Here is a 19,614-nt window from a genome sequence, read left to right as displayed (position 1 = left end):
TATTTTTTGACATGTTTTACCCTTTATCAAAGGAGCCATATTTCAAACGTGTTTTATGTTTATTGTCACTGCTCCTTCTGTCCTTGGTTCAAATCAATGAAGACTTGATTTTAATCTGTGTGAGTCTGCCCCCAAGTGGTGTAGCGACACTATAGCTGCTATATCAGCTTTATAGCTCTGCTAAAAAAATTTTTGTTTTAAACTAAAGGAAGAAACTGACCAACTTAAATTAAAAAAAATATGTAAAAAAAAAAAAAAAGTTTTATGTTCTCTTCTATCTTATTTACTTTTCACTAAATGGTTGGGTCGTCATAGTTCCGTTAACACTTGAACGCAACGTTTCTTCTTTTTTCTATTAAAAATATTCACCTAGTCCACAAAACAACATTTCCGATTGTAGTATTTAGTTGTTTTTTTCTTATAACCAATTGATGGATTTTTTGTTTGTTTAACAAGCGCGTTCTCGTGCGTGAGATGCGCGTTCACTGCCCCATCAAAGTGTCTCAGCTTGTGAAGGTTGAAGACCTTCAACAACACTTTGTTGGTGTAATAATCTCACTTATTACGGATTCACCGCACTGACAACCGAAGGTAATTATGTTTTTGTTTTTAATTATTATTATTTAACTGGCAAAGGAGCACAATTGTATTTTATTCAAGTAACCAACCATTAAGGAAGTACATGTTGTCTGACGAAGTATGTTAGGCTGACAGTCAATAATAAATTCCACTTCTTTTTATGTAGAATATGTCATGAACATGATTAACATGAACAATATTTACACAAGCCTGCTGATGGTACATTTGTGGTTGAATTAAAATTAATGACATTGACAAAAATTAAAGATGAATTTCATACCTCTGTGTTCTGCAGAGGATTAAATGTCTATAATGAGTATTTTTCTTAAACATTGTGTTTCTATGGAAACTCTTTCTAAAGTGTTCTGTGTCTTTTGACTGCATAAAGTCATGACGTTGGTTGCATTGTAAGGAAATGAAGCTTCATGTTGAAAATAACTTCACTTCCTTTTTCAGGACTTCAGTAAACGCTGTTCTGAGAGTTTGGTTTCAAATCAGTTTATTAAACATTCATAACAAACTTAAGTAGATTTAGGAAATTGATTTAAAACCTGTTTTGTATACTTTCAGTTGAAAATGTAAGAATATTTTATTAATCAGATTAATGACATGTCCTCTGCGTGTCTTGGTGCTTTTCTTTCCCCAGATGTGGAAGTCCGTCGTGGGCCACAATGTGAGCATGAAGGTGGCTGCAGAGGGGGATGACTGGGAGACAGACCCTGACTTTGAGGTAGTGCATGCACCTACACTTCCTGCGGAAAAAAGTGTTGCTGCAAAAAACTCCTCGTTCAACTTTTCTTATGCGGCACTTATATCTCTAGAATGACGTGTCGGAGCAGGAGCAGAGGTGGGGCGCCAAGACCATCGAGGGCTCGGGTCGTAAGGAGCACATCAGGTAAGAAAGGCACAACCGCCACGTCTGGAAGTGAACCACACTTCAGATGTAGAGAGAAAAAGCAGGTCAGAGTGGGTGCTGTGTAGCAACAGGAAGAGGAAGTGAGAGCAGAGCGAAGGCCTAAGCTGCAAGTCTGTCCTAATATGGGTAATATATGACGATGACATGCTGACAGCCAGATTTAAACTGCTGTGCTTTCTCACTGCCAACTTAGTCAGACCATCGAAATATATTTTCATAATCGTATCCCTAAATGTTAGAAGAGACTTAGACTTCAACTCATTAAAAAAAAAATACTTCAGCTTGACACTTCAGTGAGCCTTAATGGATGTCTTCAGTAACTATGAGTCATTAACTAGAAAATCCTGGTCCATTAATTCCTAGTTATTGATAACCAAGTAGAAACCTCACAAGCTGAATTTGTATTCACCGATAAAATGAAGTCGTATCGTCGGCTTTCGTGACCTTTTGAAGGGATGTCTCATCAGAAACGAGTTGATCTGTCATCGCTCCTAATTATAGAGTTTCACCAAGCTCTTCTTCGCGCAGCGCAGGCCTCTAAAAGAGCCGGCAGAAATTGTAGGAAACAAATGAGTAAAGAAAAGGGAATGTTTCACGTCTGTCTGGCCTGTCAGTGTCGCAGAGCTCCGGAACAAAGTGGCTGTGGAGCACGAGAAGGGGAAGCAGAAGGATCAGACTCCGAAAGCTTCGTATGGATATGGAGGGAAGTTTGGAGTGGAGAAGGACAGAATGGATAAGGTTAAGTTCCTTCATTAACTTCCCCGCTACATACTTCCAAATGTAATCTCTTCTGTGTCACACTCTGCATCCACGCCTTTCTGAACTCTCCGCCAAAAGGCCGAATTTTGTTGATGAATGTGTCTGCGCTGTTCAGGCGGCTCTCGGGCACGACTACGTGGCTCAAGTCGAGCAGCACTCCTCCCAGAAAGACGCAGCGAAAGGGTTCGGCGGGAAGTTTGGTGTTCAGAAAGACCGCGTGGACAAGGTGAGAACTCCCCTCACCTGTTAAAGATTTGATGATGTTACTCCACAGAGATGTGAGACTGTCACTGAGTGATGAAAGAGGGAAAATTCTCCGAGCTCTCAGCATCTCGTCGACTATCATTTCTAGTTTGAGAGGAATCTGATTTCTAGTGTGCAACTAAGAGGAGGAAGAATGTTTGTATTATAAGGGATCTCTGTGTCTGTGCAGTCTGCCATGGGCTTTGAATACAAAGGAGAGGTGCAGCAACATGCGTCGCAGAAAGGTGAGTCCTCTGACAAGCTCCAAACATCCCTTCTCACTTCTCGTACAAATACTTCCCTGTAGGAAGTTTCTCTAAAAAAGAAAGGTGGCTTTCTTACAATCCCTGCAATTTTAGATCATTCAAAGGGATTTGGAGGAAAGTTCGGGGTGGAGAAGGAAAAGGTGGACAAGGCCGCTTTGGGCTACGACTATAAAGGCGAGACGGAGAAGCATCAGTCACAGAAAGGTCAGTTTTGAGCTGAATAAAGGGCAGTTTTTACATTTTGGTGCGTGTCAAAAAAAAAAAGAAAATCTTTATTTTGAGTGTGAATCTCCCCAGACTACTCGAAGGGATTTGGAGGAAAGTACGGAGTGGAGAAGGAGAAGGTGGATAAAGCCGCTTTGGGCTACGACTATAAAGGAGAAACAGAAAAGCACCAGTCCCAGAAAGGTGAGTTTAAGATGAAGCATTTGAGTTTCAGATTTGACACCTTTTTTTTTTTTTCTTCTTCCTGGGTGTGACGTCTTGTTCTTCTTCATGCTCTTGTTAATGTGACGTTCAGATTACTCAAAGGGATTTGGAGGGAAGTTCGGAGTCGAGAAGGAGAAGGTGGATAAAGCCGCTTTGGGCTACGACTATAAAGGCGAGACGGAGAAACATCAGTCACAGAAAGGTGAGGAAACACCCACGCGTGTACGTTTATAAGTCGAAGACACCTGCTTGATCATGAGAGTGATCAGGTGTTTGTCCTTTCAGATTATTCAGCAGGTTTCGGAGGTCGTTACGGAGTTCAGGCAGACCGCATGGATAAGGTCAGTGTTGTAGCGGTAAAGATTGAAGAAGTGGGCGTGTACCTCTGACTAGTTAGTATAACAATTAAATTCTGAGTCCAGATAAGTTTGTTGACTTATGTAACAAAACAGAAAAAATCATTCTCTACAAAAGTCATAAATATGATGATAACGATGATATTTGCACATTTCCATCTGGGAATAATGAAATATCTGATTTTATTTTTTGCTCTACTCTGTTTTCATGTTTTTCTCATTGATTTGTTTTTTTTCCTTCTTTCTACCTTTCATTCTTGTTGACTTCCTTTTTTTAATTTATTTTTCTTTTTTGTTTTGGACCATCCCTGTTAAAGACAAGACAAGCATCTAATGTTAATATTTTAGAGGCTGAATCAAATTAAAGGTTTTACTGAGTGTGAATTTTTTAATCTCCCGAAATACTGGCTAATCCTTCCAGCACTTCAGCATCCATTATAAGACTTAAATGGGATAATGAATCTTTCCCATCTTGAGCTTTAAATCAGTTCTATCTCTCTCCCTGTTCATGTGTTTTAGAGTGCAGCCGGCTTCTCAGACATCGACTCCCCGACGTCTGCTTATGAAAAGACACAACCAATAGAGGCCTGTAAGTCCATCTTTTCACCCTCCAACATAAACCTCTGCTGCCGTCCCGCTGATCAATGAAAGCCAACAGTGCCAAGATTTTGCTTTGTTCAAACACTTTCATACGTGGCAAAGTTCATCGCCAAAACTAAACACGTTTTTTTTTTTTTTTTTTTATTCGCTGTATGATCCAGCAAGTTCAGGAGCAGGAAAACTGAAGGCCCGTTTTGAGAACATGGCCAAGGCTTCAGAGGAGGAGAACAGGAAGAAAGCAGAAGAGGAGAGAGTGAGAAGACAAGCCAGAGAGAGCGGCGAGCGAGAGGCAGCCAAACGCAGACAGGAGGTAACGGATAAACTGCAAAAACACGTGAACGGGTCCAAATGAAGTCGAAGACGGCCTCCATTGTTTAGATCTTGTTTTTCTACAGGAGGAGAGAAGCAGAGAGCAGGACATTCAGCCACCAGCTGTTCCAGATGTGGAACCAGAGGACACCATGACACAACAAGAAACGCACCAGTACATGCCAGAGATACAGGAAATACCAGAACCAGAACCAGAACCAGAACCAGAGGTTAGTCCCCCTGATTCAATCAAACAATCAGTTCAACAAACAAAATAAGACATTAAGGGCCAGATTTAAGACGAATTCATTCCAACCTCTTGCACTATTTTTAGGTGGTGATATCATGTTTATATCATGAACATGTTTATATCATGCTTTACGCTGCATTCATGTGGTGTCCGACACATCGGGAAAAAAAAGTTTCTGGACTTTAAAATGTTCATGAACATCTGCTCAAGTGGGAACAACAACGTGGAAACTCGGAAAAGAATAAGTTGCCCGATTTAGTCCCATCAACTCTTTGCTTACATCTTCTGAAACTGAAAACCCGTGAACACGCTTCAGGTCATTTCCAGGATTTGATATCCCAGTATGAAATATCTTTTCTGGTGTTCACAAAAGGAACCAGAGTACGAAGAGCCCCCCACTCTGCCCCCGCGCTGTGACGACACAGACGAGGATCTGGACGCTCCGCCACTGCCCGAAAGATCGGCACATGTGGAGGAGGAGGAGGAGGAGGACGATGGGGGAGAGTACGAGGACCTTGCCGAACCGCCCCCTCCTGTGCCGACAGGTTTGTGAGGGACTGTAAGTTTAATTTCAAACATTTAGTTTTAAAAAAAATAAATTTGAACTTTTTCCTTTTACAGAGACGGATGCTGACTACGAAGATCTGACGTGTGGCCTGCAGGCCGTCGCACTTTATGACTACGAAGGAGGTGTGACTGTTCTTCAATTCATTTTCGGGCTTTCGGTTGCCCTCCCTCCATACTTATGACGACTTCTCCTCTCGTCTCGTTTCTCCACAGAGGCCGACGACGAGATCTCCTTCAACCCGGATGACATCATCACCAACGTTGAGATGATCGACGAGGGATGGTGGAAGGGGGCGTGTCACGGACGCGTCGGCCTGTTCCCTGCTGCTTATGTGCAGCTGAAGGACTGAGCTGCATCTCAGGTGTTCGAGGTTTTTTTTCAAACCATTTCTTTCTGAACCTTGTATTTATCACTGCACACTTTAACCAAATGACTTTTAGTGAAATGTCTGCTTGTAATCTCTGAGGCCACGTGACAAACAAGAACGTGCATCATGTGTCAACTGCGAACTGATTGAACACAATAAAAGTTCTTCAGACGAGCTTCCTTGTGAAGTTTGTATCAAAACCTTTATTTTTATTTTCTCATCAGCATCAACTTCGTTACATATATAAGCTCATCATTTCTCCTCTTCACTGGATTTCTGTTTTATTACGGTCATATTGTGTTTGGATTCAACATAATTCTCTCCATGTTGGTCAAAGCTACGTTAACAATAAATAGATATTTTATTTATCTCCTTAGGAAACTCAAAAATTCATGTGTGTATTGATGTTATTTGAGAGATTCTGACTCGATATAAAAACAAAAGGGAGGAAAGTATGAAAGATAACATGGTTTATGTTTGGCACTAAATGTTTATTTTTTTAACCATAATGTCAAAATGCCAAAAAGACAAACGCTTAGTGAACAATACAAACCACAGGTCTGTCAAAGCCGAGATTTGTTTTATCAGATTATGAAAAAGATTTAAATCGACAAAGATCATCTGCAACGACCAAAGACAAAGAGCTCAAAGGGCCGACGTGTTTTGTACAAAGTTACTGAACATTTCTTCCATCATTTGGTGAAGCTGCTTTCCTGCAAGAAAACAAAAACACTCATCCTGCTGTGAGACACTTTACAAAAACAAGCTCTAAGGAACAACCGTGTAATCCACGCACCACAGTGACAGTCAAACAGCAGAAACTATTCAGATCTCATGCCTAACAGAATCCATGAAGCCATCCGTGTTTTCTGCATCAATCGTCTCCAAGGGCAAACCAAAGTTCTTTTTTTTTCTTCTTCATCCCTCTCACCAGGAGATTCCCTTCTTCTTCTTGCCTTTGCCACTTTTCTTTGACATCCGTTTGCCTTTCAGTTTCTTGGCCTGCCGTTGACTCATCCATGATGGGTACTGGCCATTTTCATCCAACAGAGTTGACTTGTTCCTCTTGCTGTCCAAGTCCATCTTTCCATCTGCAACACATTGAACAAAGATTTGAAAGCAAGAAAAAAAAGCTCTTTCCTGAGAGAAACACTGAACTTTGACTTGTTCTTAATATTTATTTATTAAACAGATTTTAAGCACCAGTTAACTTCCATTATTTGGACTTGGACCAGCGTCTCCTCCTCCGCACTGAGCCGCCCCCCCTTTAAGAGGGGGTACAACTATGTAGAACATTGTTGAATCATGTTGTACGCCTCTATCGCTCTCACTCACCGTCTCCCTCTCCCTCGACCTCTGCCATGTTCACATCCGCCTGCTTCTTCATCTTGGCAGCAGGCACCACAGTGGCGATCTCCTCCACGTCGGCCATGACAGCTTCTCCTTTCTTATCCAGGCTCAGAGCTTGTTTCAGACGAGCCAGCTCTTTGGGGGCGTTTTTCTTCCTTTTCTCGGCACGCATCTTCCTCTTCCATTTGCTCCGGAGGCTTTTTGCCATTTTTGAGAACAATCTAGAAAAACAGAACAGTAAGCACACATGCAGGGCTCCACATTGTGCTTCTTTTTAACTTTTCATTTGAGACCTGAAAGAGCACCAATCACTGGAAGCCTTACTCTAAAGAAGAACTAATTCAACTTCATGAAAACTTGAATAAAAAACATCATCATCCCTCAACAAAACACTAACACAAAGGATCTGATGTGTTAGTTGCAATTGAAAGTATTGTATGTGGAAAATAAGATTTACAAGCCAGAAATGTATTGTAAAAAAAATAATGGTGTTGGACAATATTTAAATAAGATCTAATAGCTAAGACAGACTAGTTGAATGCAGTATTATAACATGTAATAACTTAATAACTAAAATATCCACGTTTACCTTTATAGTCTTAGCTGTGCGTTATTAACATGAAATAAGACTTAAAAACAAATACATATATGGAGTTAAATGTCAGTATTTAGTGATATTTCTGTTACAAGGTAATAACGTCTCATTTGCATGCGTTGCAAAACTGCTCTAATGTAATGGTTATTTCCACATCAAATAAACTTCAAATAAAAATAAAATAAAAATTACAGCTCAACGTTACGGCAAAGCTTGTTAGCTATCAAATTAGCAATGTGGAACAATTCGGATTAAATAACACGCGACAAAGCTGTCCATCACTTCGTACTGATTAAACTGAGTGTCAGTATTAAGCGTCATAATAAATAAAAGTTTACTTACAAAAAAAGCCCGAGTTTAATCGTGTAAATATCTCTCCGTGGACACTCAGCTCTGCGCACGTGTTTATGATTGGAACGCGATGACGCGCTTCCAAAGGAGAAGCAACGTGATTGGCTGTTTTTCCTTCATCTGAAGATTCTTGCGTCTGGTTGGCTAAAGTAACGTCGCAAACTCGAACCAGGAAGTATCGACAGATTATGGATGGTAAACATGATGTAGGGAAGTGATAACAGGCGAGTAGGTTAAAACGAAGCTCTGGAAGAATAAATAACTGTCTCAAATTTCTGACTGGAAGTCACGAGCACCTGGTCAAACAGCATGACGTCATCGGCTCGAAACTTGGACTCACTGTCCAGCTGCAGTCCTCTCACTTCTCCTGGGACACAGGTGTCCAGCACGTCCAGCATGCTTGAAACAGCAGCAGAGCAAATGATGGTCTACAAAGATTTCCATGCAGCCTTTGAGACTTGCAACAGAGGTCTGGAGAGTCTCTTAAACATGGAGCCAGAGGACAAGAGGTGAGAGTCTGATTGAACCTTGTTTGTTGTATCACCTGAAAGTCCACAGACCAGGGGTGTCACCAGGATTTCTGGGCCCATTGGGAAAAGAGCACATTGGGCCCCTCTGTCAACCGTCTGATATTGATCAGTTGACCAAATCTGCATTACACTGTAATATTCAAAATGTTCTCCAGTTGAACTTAGCCCAGGTCCAGTAAGAGTCCTTTGTCCTCCATTGGCGACCTCGTCAGTCGTACACTTTCCCTTTAATGCAACGTCTGTGTTTGTGTTTGTGTGTTTTCAGGGTCGGAGAGTTAAAGGCTGGTTTCTGCATCGTGGGGATTCAAGCCCTGGCTGAGCTCAATCAGTGGCACGGGGTCTTCTCCTGGGTCCTGCAGCAGTACGAGCGCCAGGAGAAAATACCAGCTAAAATTATGCAGATGTGGTAAGTAGAGATGAGTTATTTCAGGCCCACGTTTTAGTTAGACAAGTAATATTGTCTCATACCTATTTCTTCTCCTAATTCTATGGTATGTGTGATATTTGGCTGATTTTTGTTTGTTTGTTTTTGTTTTTGTGATATGACCGTCGTTACATTTTGAATGTCTGAAGACTGACAACAACAACAACCACATCAAAACAACAAAACCAAGTCAAGGAAGCAGTTTAATATTTTACAGGACAATTTTGGCTCAAATCTGTGAACTTTTCGATGTAATGCCTCAAAGAAAAGACTTTGAACATTGTTGCAGATTTTTTGAGCTTATTGATAGAAGATATGCTCTCTTTCATTTCTGCAGCATACTTCTATACTCTAAAGTGGGAGAGCCGGCTGTGATGCACGCAGCAGCCAGAGTTTGGTTACACTGTCCGGCCAACAGCAGAGTTACGGGCTTTGGGACGGTAGCTGAGCTGTACCTGCTGCACGTCCTCGTGCCAGTCGGACAAGAAGACGAGGCCTTGGAGCTGATCATGGGCGAGGTTGGAAGCACTGCGTTCACAGAGGACCAGAGACAAGCAGCGCTGGAAGTGTTAGAAGAAAAAGAACGGCGTGAAGAAGCACCTCTCGATCCTGGATTAAGTCCAGACCGTGAGATTTGTGGAAGTGCTGTCTCAAATCAAGGTCTCAAACTTCAGGAACAATCCCAATGAAAATAACAAAAGGAAAAATATTATATTCACACCGTCTCGATGACTTTCTGTGTTTTTCTTCCACAGGGTCCGTCGTTCATAAACTTGAAGCCATGCTCAAGTTTTTGTACAGAAAGCTGTTTGTGACCGGCTCTGGCTCCTTCCCTCTGCGGAGACTCTTCCTGGCTGCTGTTCTTCTCTACATGCTTCTAGTTCGATTAGATCCAGGTTGGCTCAGCTTTCCTTTCTTGCTTAGTTTAATCTCAAGTTCTGTGGTATCACAACAAATGATTACATTGACGTAAACCACCCTGTTCTCTCCCCGCAGCTCTCCCGTCTTCCTTTATGTGGATTTCCAAACTGCTGCAGGTGCTCAGACAGATGTGGAGAGCAATGTTTGCACCTTACTATAAGGCTCTTCCTCAGAGCCCAGGACTGTGAAAGACTGAGAATTAAAACATATATTTTTGTACCTATAAGAGAAATGTTTTATTCCCTTTTTTAACGTTTTATGAAAGTAACAGTACGTTTACTTGAGTATAATATTTCTTCCTGGTTGAGAGAGATGAGTGGTGTGAAGCAACAGGTGATGTGTAATAATGAATACCATTTTTTTTATGTAAAAATAGTCGGTGTGTTTTCTTTTGGTTGAAAATATAATGTTTGAAGTAATTTGTCAAAGAGTTAAGCTCCAGGCTTTGGCTGTCTTTGACTTTTTGAGTGTTAATGTGTGTACCGTACCTATTTAAGGGGGGAAAAAAAGAAGACCACGAAGTTTAAACAGTGGTACAAACATGGTTTTCACCAGGTACAGAGAAAGAGGGGCTTTAACAACCGGGTGATAGATATATATATATATATGTGTATATATATACTCCTTTTTGGTTCATATTTATATTGTTGATTTAATCAATCTTGTTGATTTGTTTGTTTTATTTTCACTTTACTTACTTACACATGTTTGAAATAAATGTGAAGATGAAATGAACAAAAAAAAAAAAAAAAGTCATCGGTAAGCATCAAGCTCCTCACTCCTCACTCCTCCTCCCACCAGGGGGCGACAAACTCTCCCGAAGCGGCGTCACACCCGCCGAGGAAGAAGAAGCGAGTAATGTATGGTTGTCATGTGTCATGCAGTCGGGCTGGTGGGTCAGCTGACGCAGTCGGGTCGCTCGCGATGTTTACTTTCTTTGTTTGGAGCGTTAACCTGCGCTTCTTTTGAATGAATGCGTCGCTATGCTTGGCCGAGGAGAACCATGGTAGTCGTCAACTCGGTCCTGAAGCTCGTGCAGAGGCAGACGTACACCTGTCTGTCCCACAGATACGGGCTCTACCTCTGCTTTGGGGGGCTCGTGCTCATGATAGTTTCCGCCTTTCAGTTTGGAGAGGTGAGGTCTTTTCTTCTTCAGTAACTCTGCTCACTTTCTGTCTGCTTGTTTACTTGTTTACCTCACGAACAGTACAGTAGGTGTTTGAATCCAGCCAGTCTTCTCAGAAAAGGAGCTTTTTAAAAATCAAATTGCCTCTGTAGACACTTTGTACAACACAAACCTTTTAATTCATAAACCACACTTTTTCTTTCAGACGAGGTGTCATTGTTTCTCTTTGAAGTGACAGCTCTAAATCCTCTTAATGTACCAGTTTCTGTTAGAGACAAAATACACACAGTCTTGACATAAGCTTGAATGTCTTTATCATTAAATTTTTTAACATTTGAGTGTATTTAACCCTTTATTAAATTGTAGAGCTGTTTAAGGTGTCCACCTGTGCAAATGTCATGTAAACATGGAAAGTGTCCTGTTTTTTAAAAAAAAGGTGGTTTGGTTTTGATTTTGTTGGTGATTTTTGTGGGTTCACTGAGGTTTGATTTATTTAGAGATCCTTTCTCTTCATGTAGGTGGTGGTGGAGTGGAGTCGGGACCAGTATCATGTGCTGTTTGACTCTTATAGAGACAATGTTGGTGGGAAATCATTCCAAAGCAGGTGAGCAAAGACAGTTTAATAAACACTGATTTTGAATTATAACAACTAAACCACTGTTTCCCGTCCTGTGAGAGAAATGTAAAAGAAGTGGACGAGGTGTAATCATGCTTAAGCAAAAATCGTATTCAGATAAGAGGAAAGTTTGTGCTGGGGGAGAGACACGGGGTCACGTATTTGCAGTTTCAGTGCTTCCTTGTGTTGCATTATTTTTGCAGGCTCTGTCTGCCCATGCCCATTGACGTGGTGTACACATGGGTGAACGGCACAGACACGGCTCTGCTGAAGGAACTGAAGGGGGTCAAAGAGCAACTGGAGGAGGAACAGAGAGCTCTGAGGTATTTCGTAGCTCCGCTGTTTGTGCAACAGAATTCGAAAAGTGAGACCTGTTGGTTACAAAGTATTTGTTCATGATGTGCAAACGCCTCAAGTTCCTCTAGTTTTTAAATGAATGCAAACTTGAGCCGCTGCGTTATCATTTTCACTCTGGTTGACTTGTTCAGACACGGAAAGACAAAAGAGCAAAGGTCAGAGTATATCAGATCAATCACTGGTGCTCACTCTTCTCTCCCCAGTTTTGGAGAAATGGATCTTATCTTATCTAATCTTATCTTTAAAAGTTACAGCCATAGTAAAGTTATGCTGTCTATTTAAAACACAATGCTGTGCAGTTGAGTAAGTGTGCACATCTTATAATCAGATTCATCTGAATGATCTGTTTTGCTGCACACAGGGAACGTCTGGAGAAAAATGCGAGTGAGACGACTGAAGTGCCAAAAGACAGGTGAGCTCAAAGATAGCATTTGTGTGTTTAGAGTTTATTGTCTATTGTCCAAATTAAAAAAAAGTTAGCGTGTAATATGAATACACAGAGAAGGTGCCGGACCATGTAAACAAATCTCCACGGTAACTTTGTGTTGCGAGGTCGCTCTCTGTATGTCAGGACCGTCACAACACCTTGTAGTCCAAAAGGAGCGTCGGTGGTTTGTTTGATGCGAAAGAAGAATCAAAATTTGCAAAATCAGGATGTTTTGTAATGTAAAGGATTTTTTTTCTCTCATGAAATGTTCTAGAAGTGAAAGAAGGTGGGTCTTTCGAAACAAAGGAAATCAACATTTCATAAACGTTTGTGTCTGTTGGCTTTATAGACGGCGCTGACATGTTTTCGTTGTTTGCACTGACTGAAAAGATCAGCTGCAGAGGTGTCTTCATGTTCGCTGTTTCCTGTGTTGATCACCACCGTGCTCTCATGTCTTACAGCATGCCAAGTTCACTTATAGAGCGTTGTTCAGACACAAGGCCACTCACACAGACAGAAAAACATGAAAACAGAGCAAAAGAAAGATTGTACATCATTAAAAGACAAAAAAAAGTGAAAGTAGATAGATAGATAGATACTTTATTGATCCCGAGGGAAATTCAAGACATTAGTTAAAACAAAGTATTACAAACTATTAAGAAAGGAAGAATTTGTTGCCGAACATATATTTCTAATGGAAAGCCTGAGTGAATATTCTAGTTTGAAGATTTAAAGGAGCTGAGTGTGGCAGCAGTCCTCAGGTGTGCAGGGAGTTTGTTCCACAGGTGAGGAGCTTCTGACTGTCACACTGAGCAAACGTCTTCCTGAGGACCTGAGCGCTCTGGATGTTTTCTATTCTACAAGTAGACCTGACACGTCTCACATGTCGCGTCCCTCCTTGTGAGTTTTAACAGCAGACACTTAAACGAGCTCGACGCGACATTTCCATGAAGGAAGCGGTCAGCTGAAGGTGTGAACGTGACTCATTTCACGCTCGTGCTCGGGTTTGAACACAGAGATGGCGGTGCTGTGAGTTAGAGGTCTCTGCTTGTGTGTTATTTTTAGTGTGAAACCAGAATGCCTGCTGTCTCACTGCATCCTGGCGCCCATGCTGGCCCTGGACCCGGCGCTGCCAGCCAACGTTACGCTCAAGGAGCTGCCGACGCTCTCTCCCGCCTTCTCCAACGCCAAAGAGCTGCTGCTGCTGAACAAACCTTTCCAACCGTCCACCGCCGCCTCGGTGGTCGTCTTCCATTTGCAGGCTGACGGTACAAACCCCCCCCCCCCCCCCCGCACACACACACACACACACACGCACGAATGAATTAATGTCAAATAAGATAAGCAACGAAAAGAAGGCGACGTGGCATGTGAGCTTTAGAAGCACAGAGAGCTGAACATACATGATCACAAAGATAGGAAGAAATGTTGACAGTAGAAAAGATATTATTTGAAGTTTTATTAATGGATAACCAGAGCGTGAGAATTCTGCAGGTTGGGGGCAAAACTTCAACACCCGCAGTAACAGCTGCATCATGGAGGGAGAATATGATGAAGCAAGGGTTTTTTTTTTTTTTTTTTTTTAAATTTCAAAACAACTTTCTTTATAAAAGAGTTTCAGAATCAAACTTGAGTCATGACGCAGGGAGAGATCAACAAAGGGGGAGCCTCTGTTCAGTGTTTGACTTTTAACGTCAGTCTCTCTGGTCCTTCTGGTTCGTCTGGTTTCAGCACCGGTCTGTAGTAGTGAGTAAACTTCTTAAGACAAACACTGGAGGAGAATGGAAAAACTGAACAGCATAAGAATAAAGTAAACGCACACAGAAAGGCCCGACTCTGGGAGAAACATGGACACAAAACAGGACCCCGACCTTTGACCCCACCAGTAAAATATAAGGGTCAGATTTCAGGTGATTTACCCCAAAATAATGGATATAATATTTGATTCCCTCCTTCATACACACTGGTCCTTTTATCTGTAGCATGGCATCTTTCTATCCTCGTTTAATCCCGCTCTTTATGTTTCACTCTTCACAGCTGATAAAGCTTATACAGATGTGTCTACAGAGGAGCAGAAGTTCTCTGCCTCCAGATGTTACCTGGTGAGTTTACATTGACTGTGTGTGTGTACTGTCACACTCCGCAGTGTGAGTGTGGATGACTGATGTGTGCGTTTTGCAGACGACAGATAAAGAAGCTCCGGGTCTGATCAGGATGCAGTCTCTGGCCTATCTGAGCGGCTTCCCAACATCCATCAAAGAGACGGAGCAGCTGAGAGCCAAACTGCCGTCTGTCGTCACCAGCAAGATCAATGAGGTGAAGCACACGTTTTGATTGGATTTCCCTGCAGGCCATGGTTTAAACCATGAGTAATAATTTAAATGTCCTGATCAAGATTTTTAAACTTTTTTGGCTTCATAACGAAGCTGCTCGGAGAACACAGATATCAGTTCCCACTTTCATCACTTTTAACATGATCATTAGTTTGACTGCAGGTGGAGTTGAAGCCTTTTGTAGTTCACAGTTCAACATGGTGACGTGAGTGTTGTTGACACGAGGAAAAAGACGTATTCAAAGATGATGTCGCTGTAAACCAAATACTGTTTTCTTTTATTTTTATAAAGGTTTATTTTCATACCTTCATTTAGAGATAGCAGAGTGGATAGAGTCAGAAATCAGAGAGAGAGAGAGAGAGAGAGAGAGAGAGAGAGAGAGAGAGTGGGGAACAACATGCAGGAGAGGAGCTAAAGGTCGGGTTCAAACAAGGGTCAAAGAGACGCACACTAACCAACTCTCCCTTATTTTAATTCAAAGATGTAGTAATTGTCCTTTTTTTAAAAACAGAGATATGAAAATAGATCATCTCATGAATTTCCTTGAATTTTTAACATTTATATTCAATCTCCGTGTTTGATGATACATTTACAGTTACAAACCAGCAGGGGGCGGAGCTGCACAGTGAATAACTTTCAGCTGTGTGAGTTTTACTCACAGAAAGTAGAGAAATGTAGAAGAGTCTTAAAGAAAGTATCAGAAGTGTCTCTGCCAGCGGACGTCGCTGTCACAGAATGATAATCACCACACACCTCCACTTTATATTCCTGTGTGCACTAAAGAGGCTTTTAGATCTTTTTATACGTCCTATTAGCATCAAATCCAAATGTCAAATCCTCCTTGGGTCCAGCTAAATGCGGCCTTTTTCTATTTTCAACAGTTACGCTGTGATGTGGATGAAGGGCCTCTGGTTAGCTTGGCGGCTGGCGGCTTGTGTATCTAATAATTTTCTCTAATCAGAACTGCGCTTTATATTTCGAGAGCGAGGAATGCCACTAACGAGGGCGGATTACTCTGAAATAATCAAAGAAAACAAAACGGAGCGGCGTGACCCCCCCGTCTCCCCAGCCGACGGGCAGGACGGCCGTGAGTCATCCGTTTGTCCCGTCCTCCAATAATACACTCACATGGCTGATTGGAATTAATGAGCGGCTGATTACACAACATCTTTTGTAAGTGCCTTTGTCTTCACTGAATACAACGCAGAGGTGTTACAGTCTCCTCAGCGGACTGAAAATAAAATAGTCCTTAGAACCTGATTTTACTCTACGCCTCATCATCTGAATCTGAATAATAAGGCCGTTTATACATCAGTGGATCAATAGAATTAGTTTACGATATTTTTCTTTTGCAAAGAAGATCTCCAAATTCCCATCATGTTGCTTCTCTTCTGCCTTCGTCTTGTATTTCAAAAATGTGCCACGGCAGGAATGTTCTGCTCCACGTAATAAACGTGTATATTAAAGAAGCCTGCGAGCACAGACGGGTGATGAAGCAGCCTGTCTGTGACTCTGTATGATGACATGCAGGTTAACACTGTTTAACCTACATGTCATCATCACACCCAGTTGTCCCGTCCGTCCCTGTGTCCAGGTCTCTGCTGCGCTGAAGCCTTGGCAGGTCTTGTGATAATAACGGGCGGCATTCTGGCTGTAACCTTAGCCGGCGGTGCGGGGGTTAACAGTAGAACAACTGTTTGGAGTGGCGCGGCGCCAGCCAGCACGCTGAAAGGTCACAAGGATTTGACTGACCTTCCCTGCACTCTTGGACACACCCTGTACGTGTGTGTGTGTGTGTTTGTGTTTGTGTGTGTGTTTACTCCTGACCTGCCGGAGTCCAGTCTGGGACGTTTTGAGGGAAAATCTGGAAAAGAGGATTAAAGTGAAAAGGTGTGTGATGAAGAAGACGTGATTCTGAGACGTGCGAGTCCAGGAAGAAGGGATGGAAAGTGTGAGTGTGTGTTTGTATGGAGGGATTCTAGGTACACAGCCCCCCCCCCCCACAACACACACACACACACACAATGCACAGTTTGGATTTCAAGGTGTTTCCTGGTGTCACTGAGCGGATTCTGTGAAAGAGGGATGATGTGCATAGTGTGGAGGGAGAGGTTCAGCGGTGAGAGACGCTCAGTATTTATAGTCGGTGTTGGAGCGAGCGCCATGGTGATGAAAGCTGCCCCACAAGCTCAATCATCTGCCTGGACTGCCGTCAGTGTTTTGGGTACGAGCCCTGCCGATGGCTTTGTGTCAACGTGGATTGTTCTGTGTACACGGATCCTGCGGTTCACCACAGGGTGCCTCCCGCTGCTTCATCTGCGGCGTATGAATGGTGTTAGTTACTTCTGATAGACTCTTCACTCAGCAGCCTCGACCATCAGGGTGTGAGGTGAGTCGATGTGACCTGCAGTGTAAAAACACTGAGTGGTCAGAAGACTAGAAAAGCGCCATACAAGCTCAGGTCCATTTACCATTTACCGTTCAGAAAATAAACACGACCCTTACTGCTTTGTCCACAGGGGGGCGCCAAACATGGACTCAAACCAGAAATTCAAAATTAGGATCTGTGTTGAGTTTGTAGTTATGAATCAGATTAAATTTTTGCCCACCAAGGACTGAATTGTCTAAGACGTGCTGTTTTGTCCACAGGGGGCGCCAAAATCAACACAGACTAGTTGCATTTCTTATTTAATAAGTTTAATTTTGTTCTCATTAACACACATCCTCAGTTCATCCTCACTATGATCTGTAAAGGTTTTTTTCAGATTATTTGTAATGTCAGCCTCGTGTCATGTTTAGGACCGTGGAATACGGCCGTTTACTCCTCAGTCAGGCACGTGCCTGCGTGAGGCCGCCACACACCTCTGCTCTGTGTGCATGTGTCCGAGCATTATCGCGACTATAAAGAGAGCTATAACAAAGATGAGCAATGTGATCCCTGGCTTGCTGTCTCCTGGCTGCTCCCCGCTGGGTTTATAAGACACAGCTAATCCTCCTCACCTAAAAACAGGGCCAGAGAAAAAAACAACAACGAAAGAACGAGTCGAGGCAAAGCACGAGCTCATGCGGGAGGTTTGGGTCCAGTGAGGGAGGGGGTGAGATGGGGTGAGTCTTTTCCTGGCAGGCTTACAGTTTAAAAGATGAGAGAGGCAGGGGCAGATGGTTTGAAACGGGCACGGCTAGTGGATCACGCACACAAACCGTCCACCGATGCCTCACATAGCAGTCCTGGGTTTAGACAGGGAGCCACTTCCATGTGACCTCCATGGAGAAAATGACATCACATAAATGTTCGGACTCGCACTTCTTCTTGAACAAACTCACAAACACATGAACTCCTGTGCTCCAGCAGCCAGCGAATGCCTCCACACCGGCATCATAGCTGGATATGGGACCAAAGGTTGGCATCGTGTGGTCTCGATGATCGACCAAAGCGTGGCACTGTGGCTGAACCCCCGTCCTTAAAAATGTGACTTCAACCCTGAGAAGTGGCTTTTTAAAAAGTTCCCACAGGACCTTTCCACAGACGACACGATGTCTGCCGATGGGAACTTCTCCAACTTGAACTTTAAACGAACAAACCAGAAGCAGTTTGGGGGTCAAACTAAAGGTCAAAGGTTCAATCAAAAACTTAACATGTTAGCGTGTTTACCGTGTTTACCTTTTGGCCTGGACTCTTCTGTACCTCATCAAGGCTTTTCTGGTTCAATACATTTCAAATAGATTAAATTACCTTTGTATTTTAAAGTGAACTCAAGGAGACGAGTCTAAGAGTGGATAATGAGATGCATTAGATAGATAGATAGATAGATAGATAGATAGATACTTTATTGATCCCGAGGGAAATTCAAGTTTTATGGGAAATGTAGGATTCTGCCTGTTGGAGATTAACCCCATATTTAGGACGTAAAGTTGGGGAAAACTTCACGTGCTCCTGTTTTTCCCTTTTATTTATTTATTGTTTTTTATTAAAGTTGTCGCCTATAAGTCCAACTTCTTTATTAAAGGGAAGAATTACTTCACTGTTAAATCAGACGGTTAACACACTCCTGTCACCATCTTTGTTTGTCCCTCAGTTTGAGTTGTACTCTGAAGCCAGCATCGCCCTGCTTCACCTGAAGAGTCCGCAGGATTTCACTGACCTCACCCAGCAGGCCAGAAAGGACCTGACCCTGGAGGGAAAAGAGTTGACCATAAGCCCCGCCTACTTGTTCTGGGACCTCACTGCCATCTCACAGGTATGAGAGGTTCTTCTCCTCGCTTATTGGTGCTTCTTATTTTTTCACAACGATGACGATAGGAAAGCTGCATTGTGTTTAACTTTTAATACTATTCTTGTAAGGACTTATGATCACACACTTTTATGTTTACCCAGCATTGTGAGGACTGAAGTCCCCGTAATGCTGCGTAAACAGTCAGCATGTTTACATGATGTTAAAAAAGCAGATTTATTCTGTTAGACCGATGAAAACTGGAACTATGAAAAGTAAACTAAAATTGCTCTGTTGATTTTCTGTTTGACTAACACACCGGGATGATGCGGCTGGGTCCCCACACTGTAGGTAAACCAGAAAGTGTGTGTGTTTTGAAAGGTCCACATTGCAAGGCAAACGATAACAAAACAACAATAGCAAAGTGTAAGTGTGTGGGGGATCAGAGGTCCTTTAAGTGACGGGTAAACAAGAACGTGTTGTCTGGAGTCCTCACAGTGTAAATGTTTATTTTTTGACTTTTTTATTTTTTCTCGCTCCAGTCTAAACAGGATGAAGATGTGTCCGCCAGTCGATTCGAAGACAACGAAGAGCTCCGCTACTCGCTGCGCTCTGTGGAGAAACACGCCCCGTGGGTGCGACATATCTTCATCGTAACCAACGGGCAGATTCCTTCGTGGCTAAACCTGGATAACCCCAGAGTGACGGTCATCTCGCACAAGGTTACACCC

At 42.6% G+C, this 19,614-nt stretch overlaps 4 protein-coding genes across 5 annotated transcripts in view; 3 read left to right on the top strand and 1 right to left on the bottom strand.

Moving 5' to 3' along the window:
• The first annotated feature begins 374 nt into the window (after positions 1–374).
• Positions 375–5,816, top strand: hcls1 (hematopoietic cell-specific Lyn substrate 1). The gene is made up of 16 exons (XM_079335299.1): positions 375–591; positions 1,226–1,309; positions 1,401–1,474; positions 2,110–2,233; positions 2,370–2,480; positions 2,688–2,742; positions 2,857–2,967; positions 3,061–3,171; positions 3,284–3,394; positions 3,478–3,533; positions 4,068–4,137; positions 4,310–4,458; positions 4,544–4,687; positions 5,081–5,252; positions 5,329–5,397; positions 5,488–5,816. Exons 2-16 carry the CDS (start codon positions 1,226–1,228, stop codon positions 5,622–5,624), a joined length of 1,578 nt encoding a protein of 525 aa, XP_079191425.1. The 5' UTR covers positions 375–591; the 3' UTR covers positions 5,625–5,816.
• A 296-nt stretch (positions 5,817–6,112) lies between these two features.
• llph (LLP homolog, long-term synaptic facilitation factor) lies at positions 6,113–8,029 on the bottom strand. The gene is made up of 3 exons (XM_079335318.1): positions 7,930–8,029; positions 6,978–7,213; positions 6,113–6,733 (listed from the first exon to the last, which is right to left on the bottom strand). Exons 2-3 carry the CDS (start codon positions 7,198–7,200, stop codon positions 6,570–6,572), a joined length of 387 nt encoding a protein of 128 aa, XP_079191444.1. The 5' UTR covers positions 7,201–7,213; positions 7,930–8,029; the 3' UTR covers positions 6,113–6,569.
• A 76-nt stretch (positions 8,030–8,105) lies between these two features.
• Positions 8,106–10,311, top strand: pex26 (peroxisomal biogenesis factor 26). Its single transcript, XM_079335312.1, has 5 exons — positions 8,106–8,447; positions 8,734–8,874; positions 9,230–9,552; positions 9,648–9,788; positions 9,889–10,311. Exons 1-5 carry the CDS (start codon positions 8,248–8,250, stop codon positions 9,999–10,001), a joined length of 918 nt encoding a protein of 305 aa, XP_079191438.1. The 5' UTR covers positions 8,106–8,247; the 3' UTR covers positions 10,002–10,311.
• A 298-nt stretch (positions 10,312–10,609) lies between these two features.
• gnptab (N-acetylglucosamine-1-phosphate transferase subunits alpha and beta) overlaps positions 10,610–19,614 on the top strand; it is a 30,989-nt gene continuing 21,984 nt past the window's right edge. The window contains exons 1-9 of one of the 2 annotated variants that reach the window (XM_079334988.1): positions 10,610–10,948; positions 11,458–11,543; positions 11,759–11,878; positions 12,274–12,324; positions 13,405–13,607; positions 14,377–14,441; positions 14,521–14,655; positions 18,749–18,910; positions 19,426–19,605. In XM_079334988.1, coding sequence (XP_079191114.1) covers positions 10,787–10,948; positions 11,458–11,543; positions 11,759–11,878; positions 12,274–12,324; positions 13,405–13,607; positions 14,377–14,441; positions 14,521–14,655; positions 18,749–18,910; positions 19,426–19,605 — 1,164 coding nt within the window. In that variant the 5' untranslated portion in view covers positions 10,610–10,786. The remainder of the gene's footprint in view (positions 10,949–11,457; positions 11,544–11,758; positions 11,879–12,273; positions 12,325–13,404; positions 13,608–14,376; positions 14,442–14,520; positions 14,656–18,748; positions 18,911–19,425; positions 19,606–19,614) is intronic. The other variant, XM_079334987.1, reaches the window with a different exon arrangement.

The sequence above is a fragment of the Symphodus melops genome, assembly GCF_947650265.1.
Source record: "Symphodus melops genome assembly, chromosome: 22".
In the NCBI taxonomy this organism is placed as follows: Eukaryota; Metazoa; Chordata; class Actinopteri; order Labriformes; family Labridae; genus Symphodus; species Symphodus melops.
The sequence above is the reverse complement of the archived record's forward strand: the minus strand, read 5'-3'. Positions and strand labels throughout refer to the sequence as shown.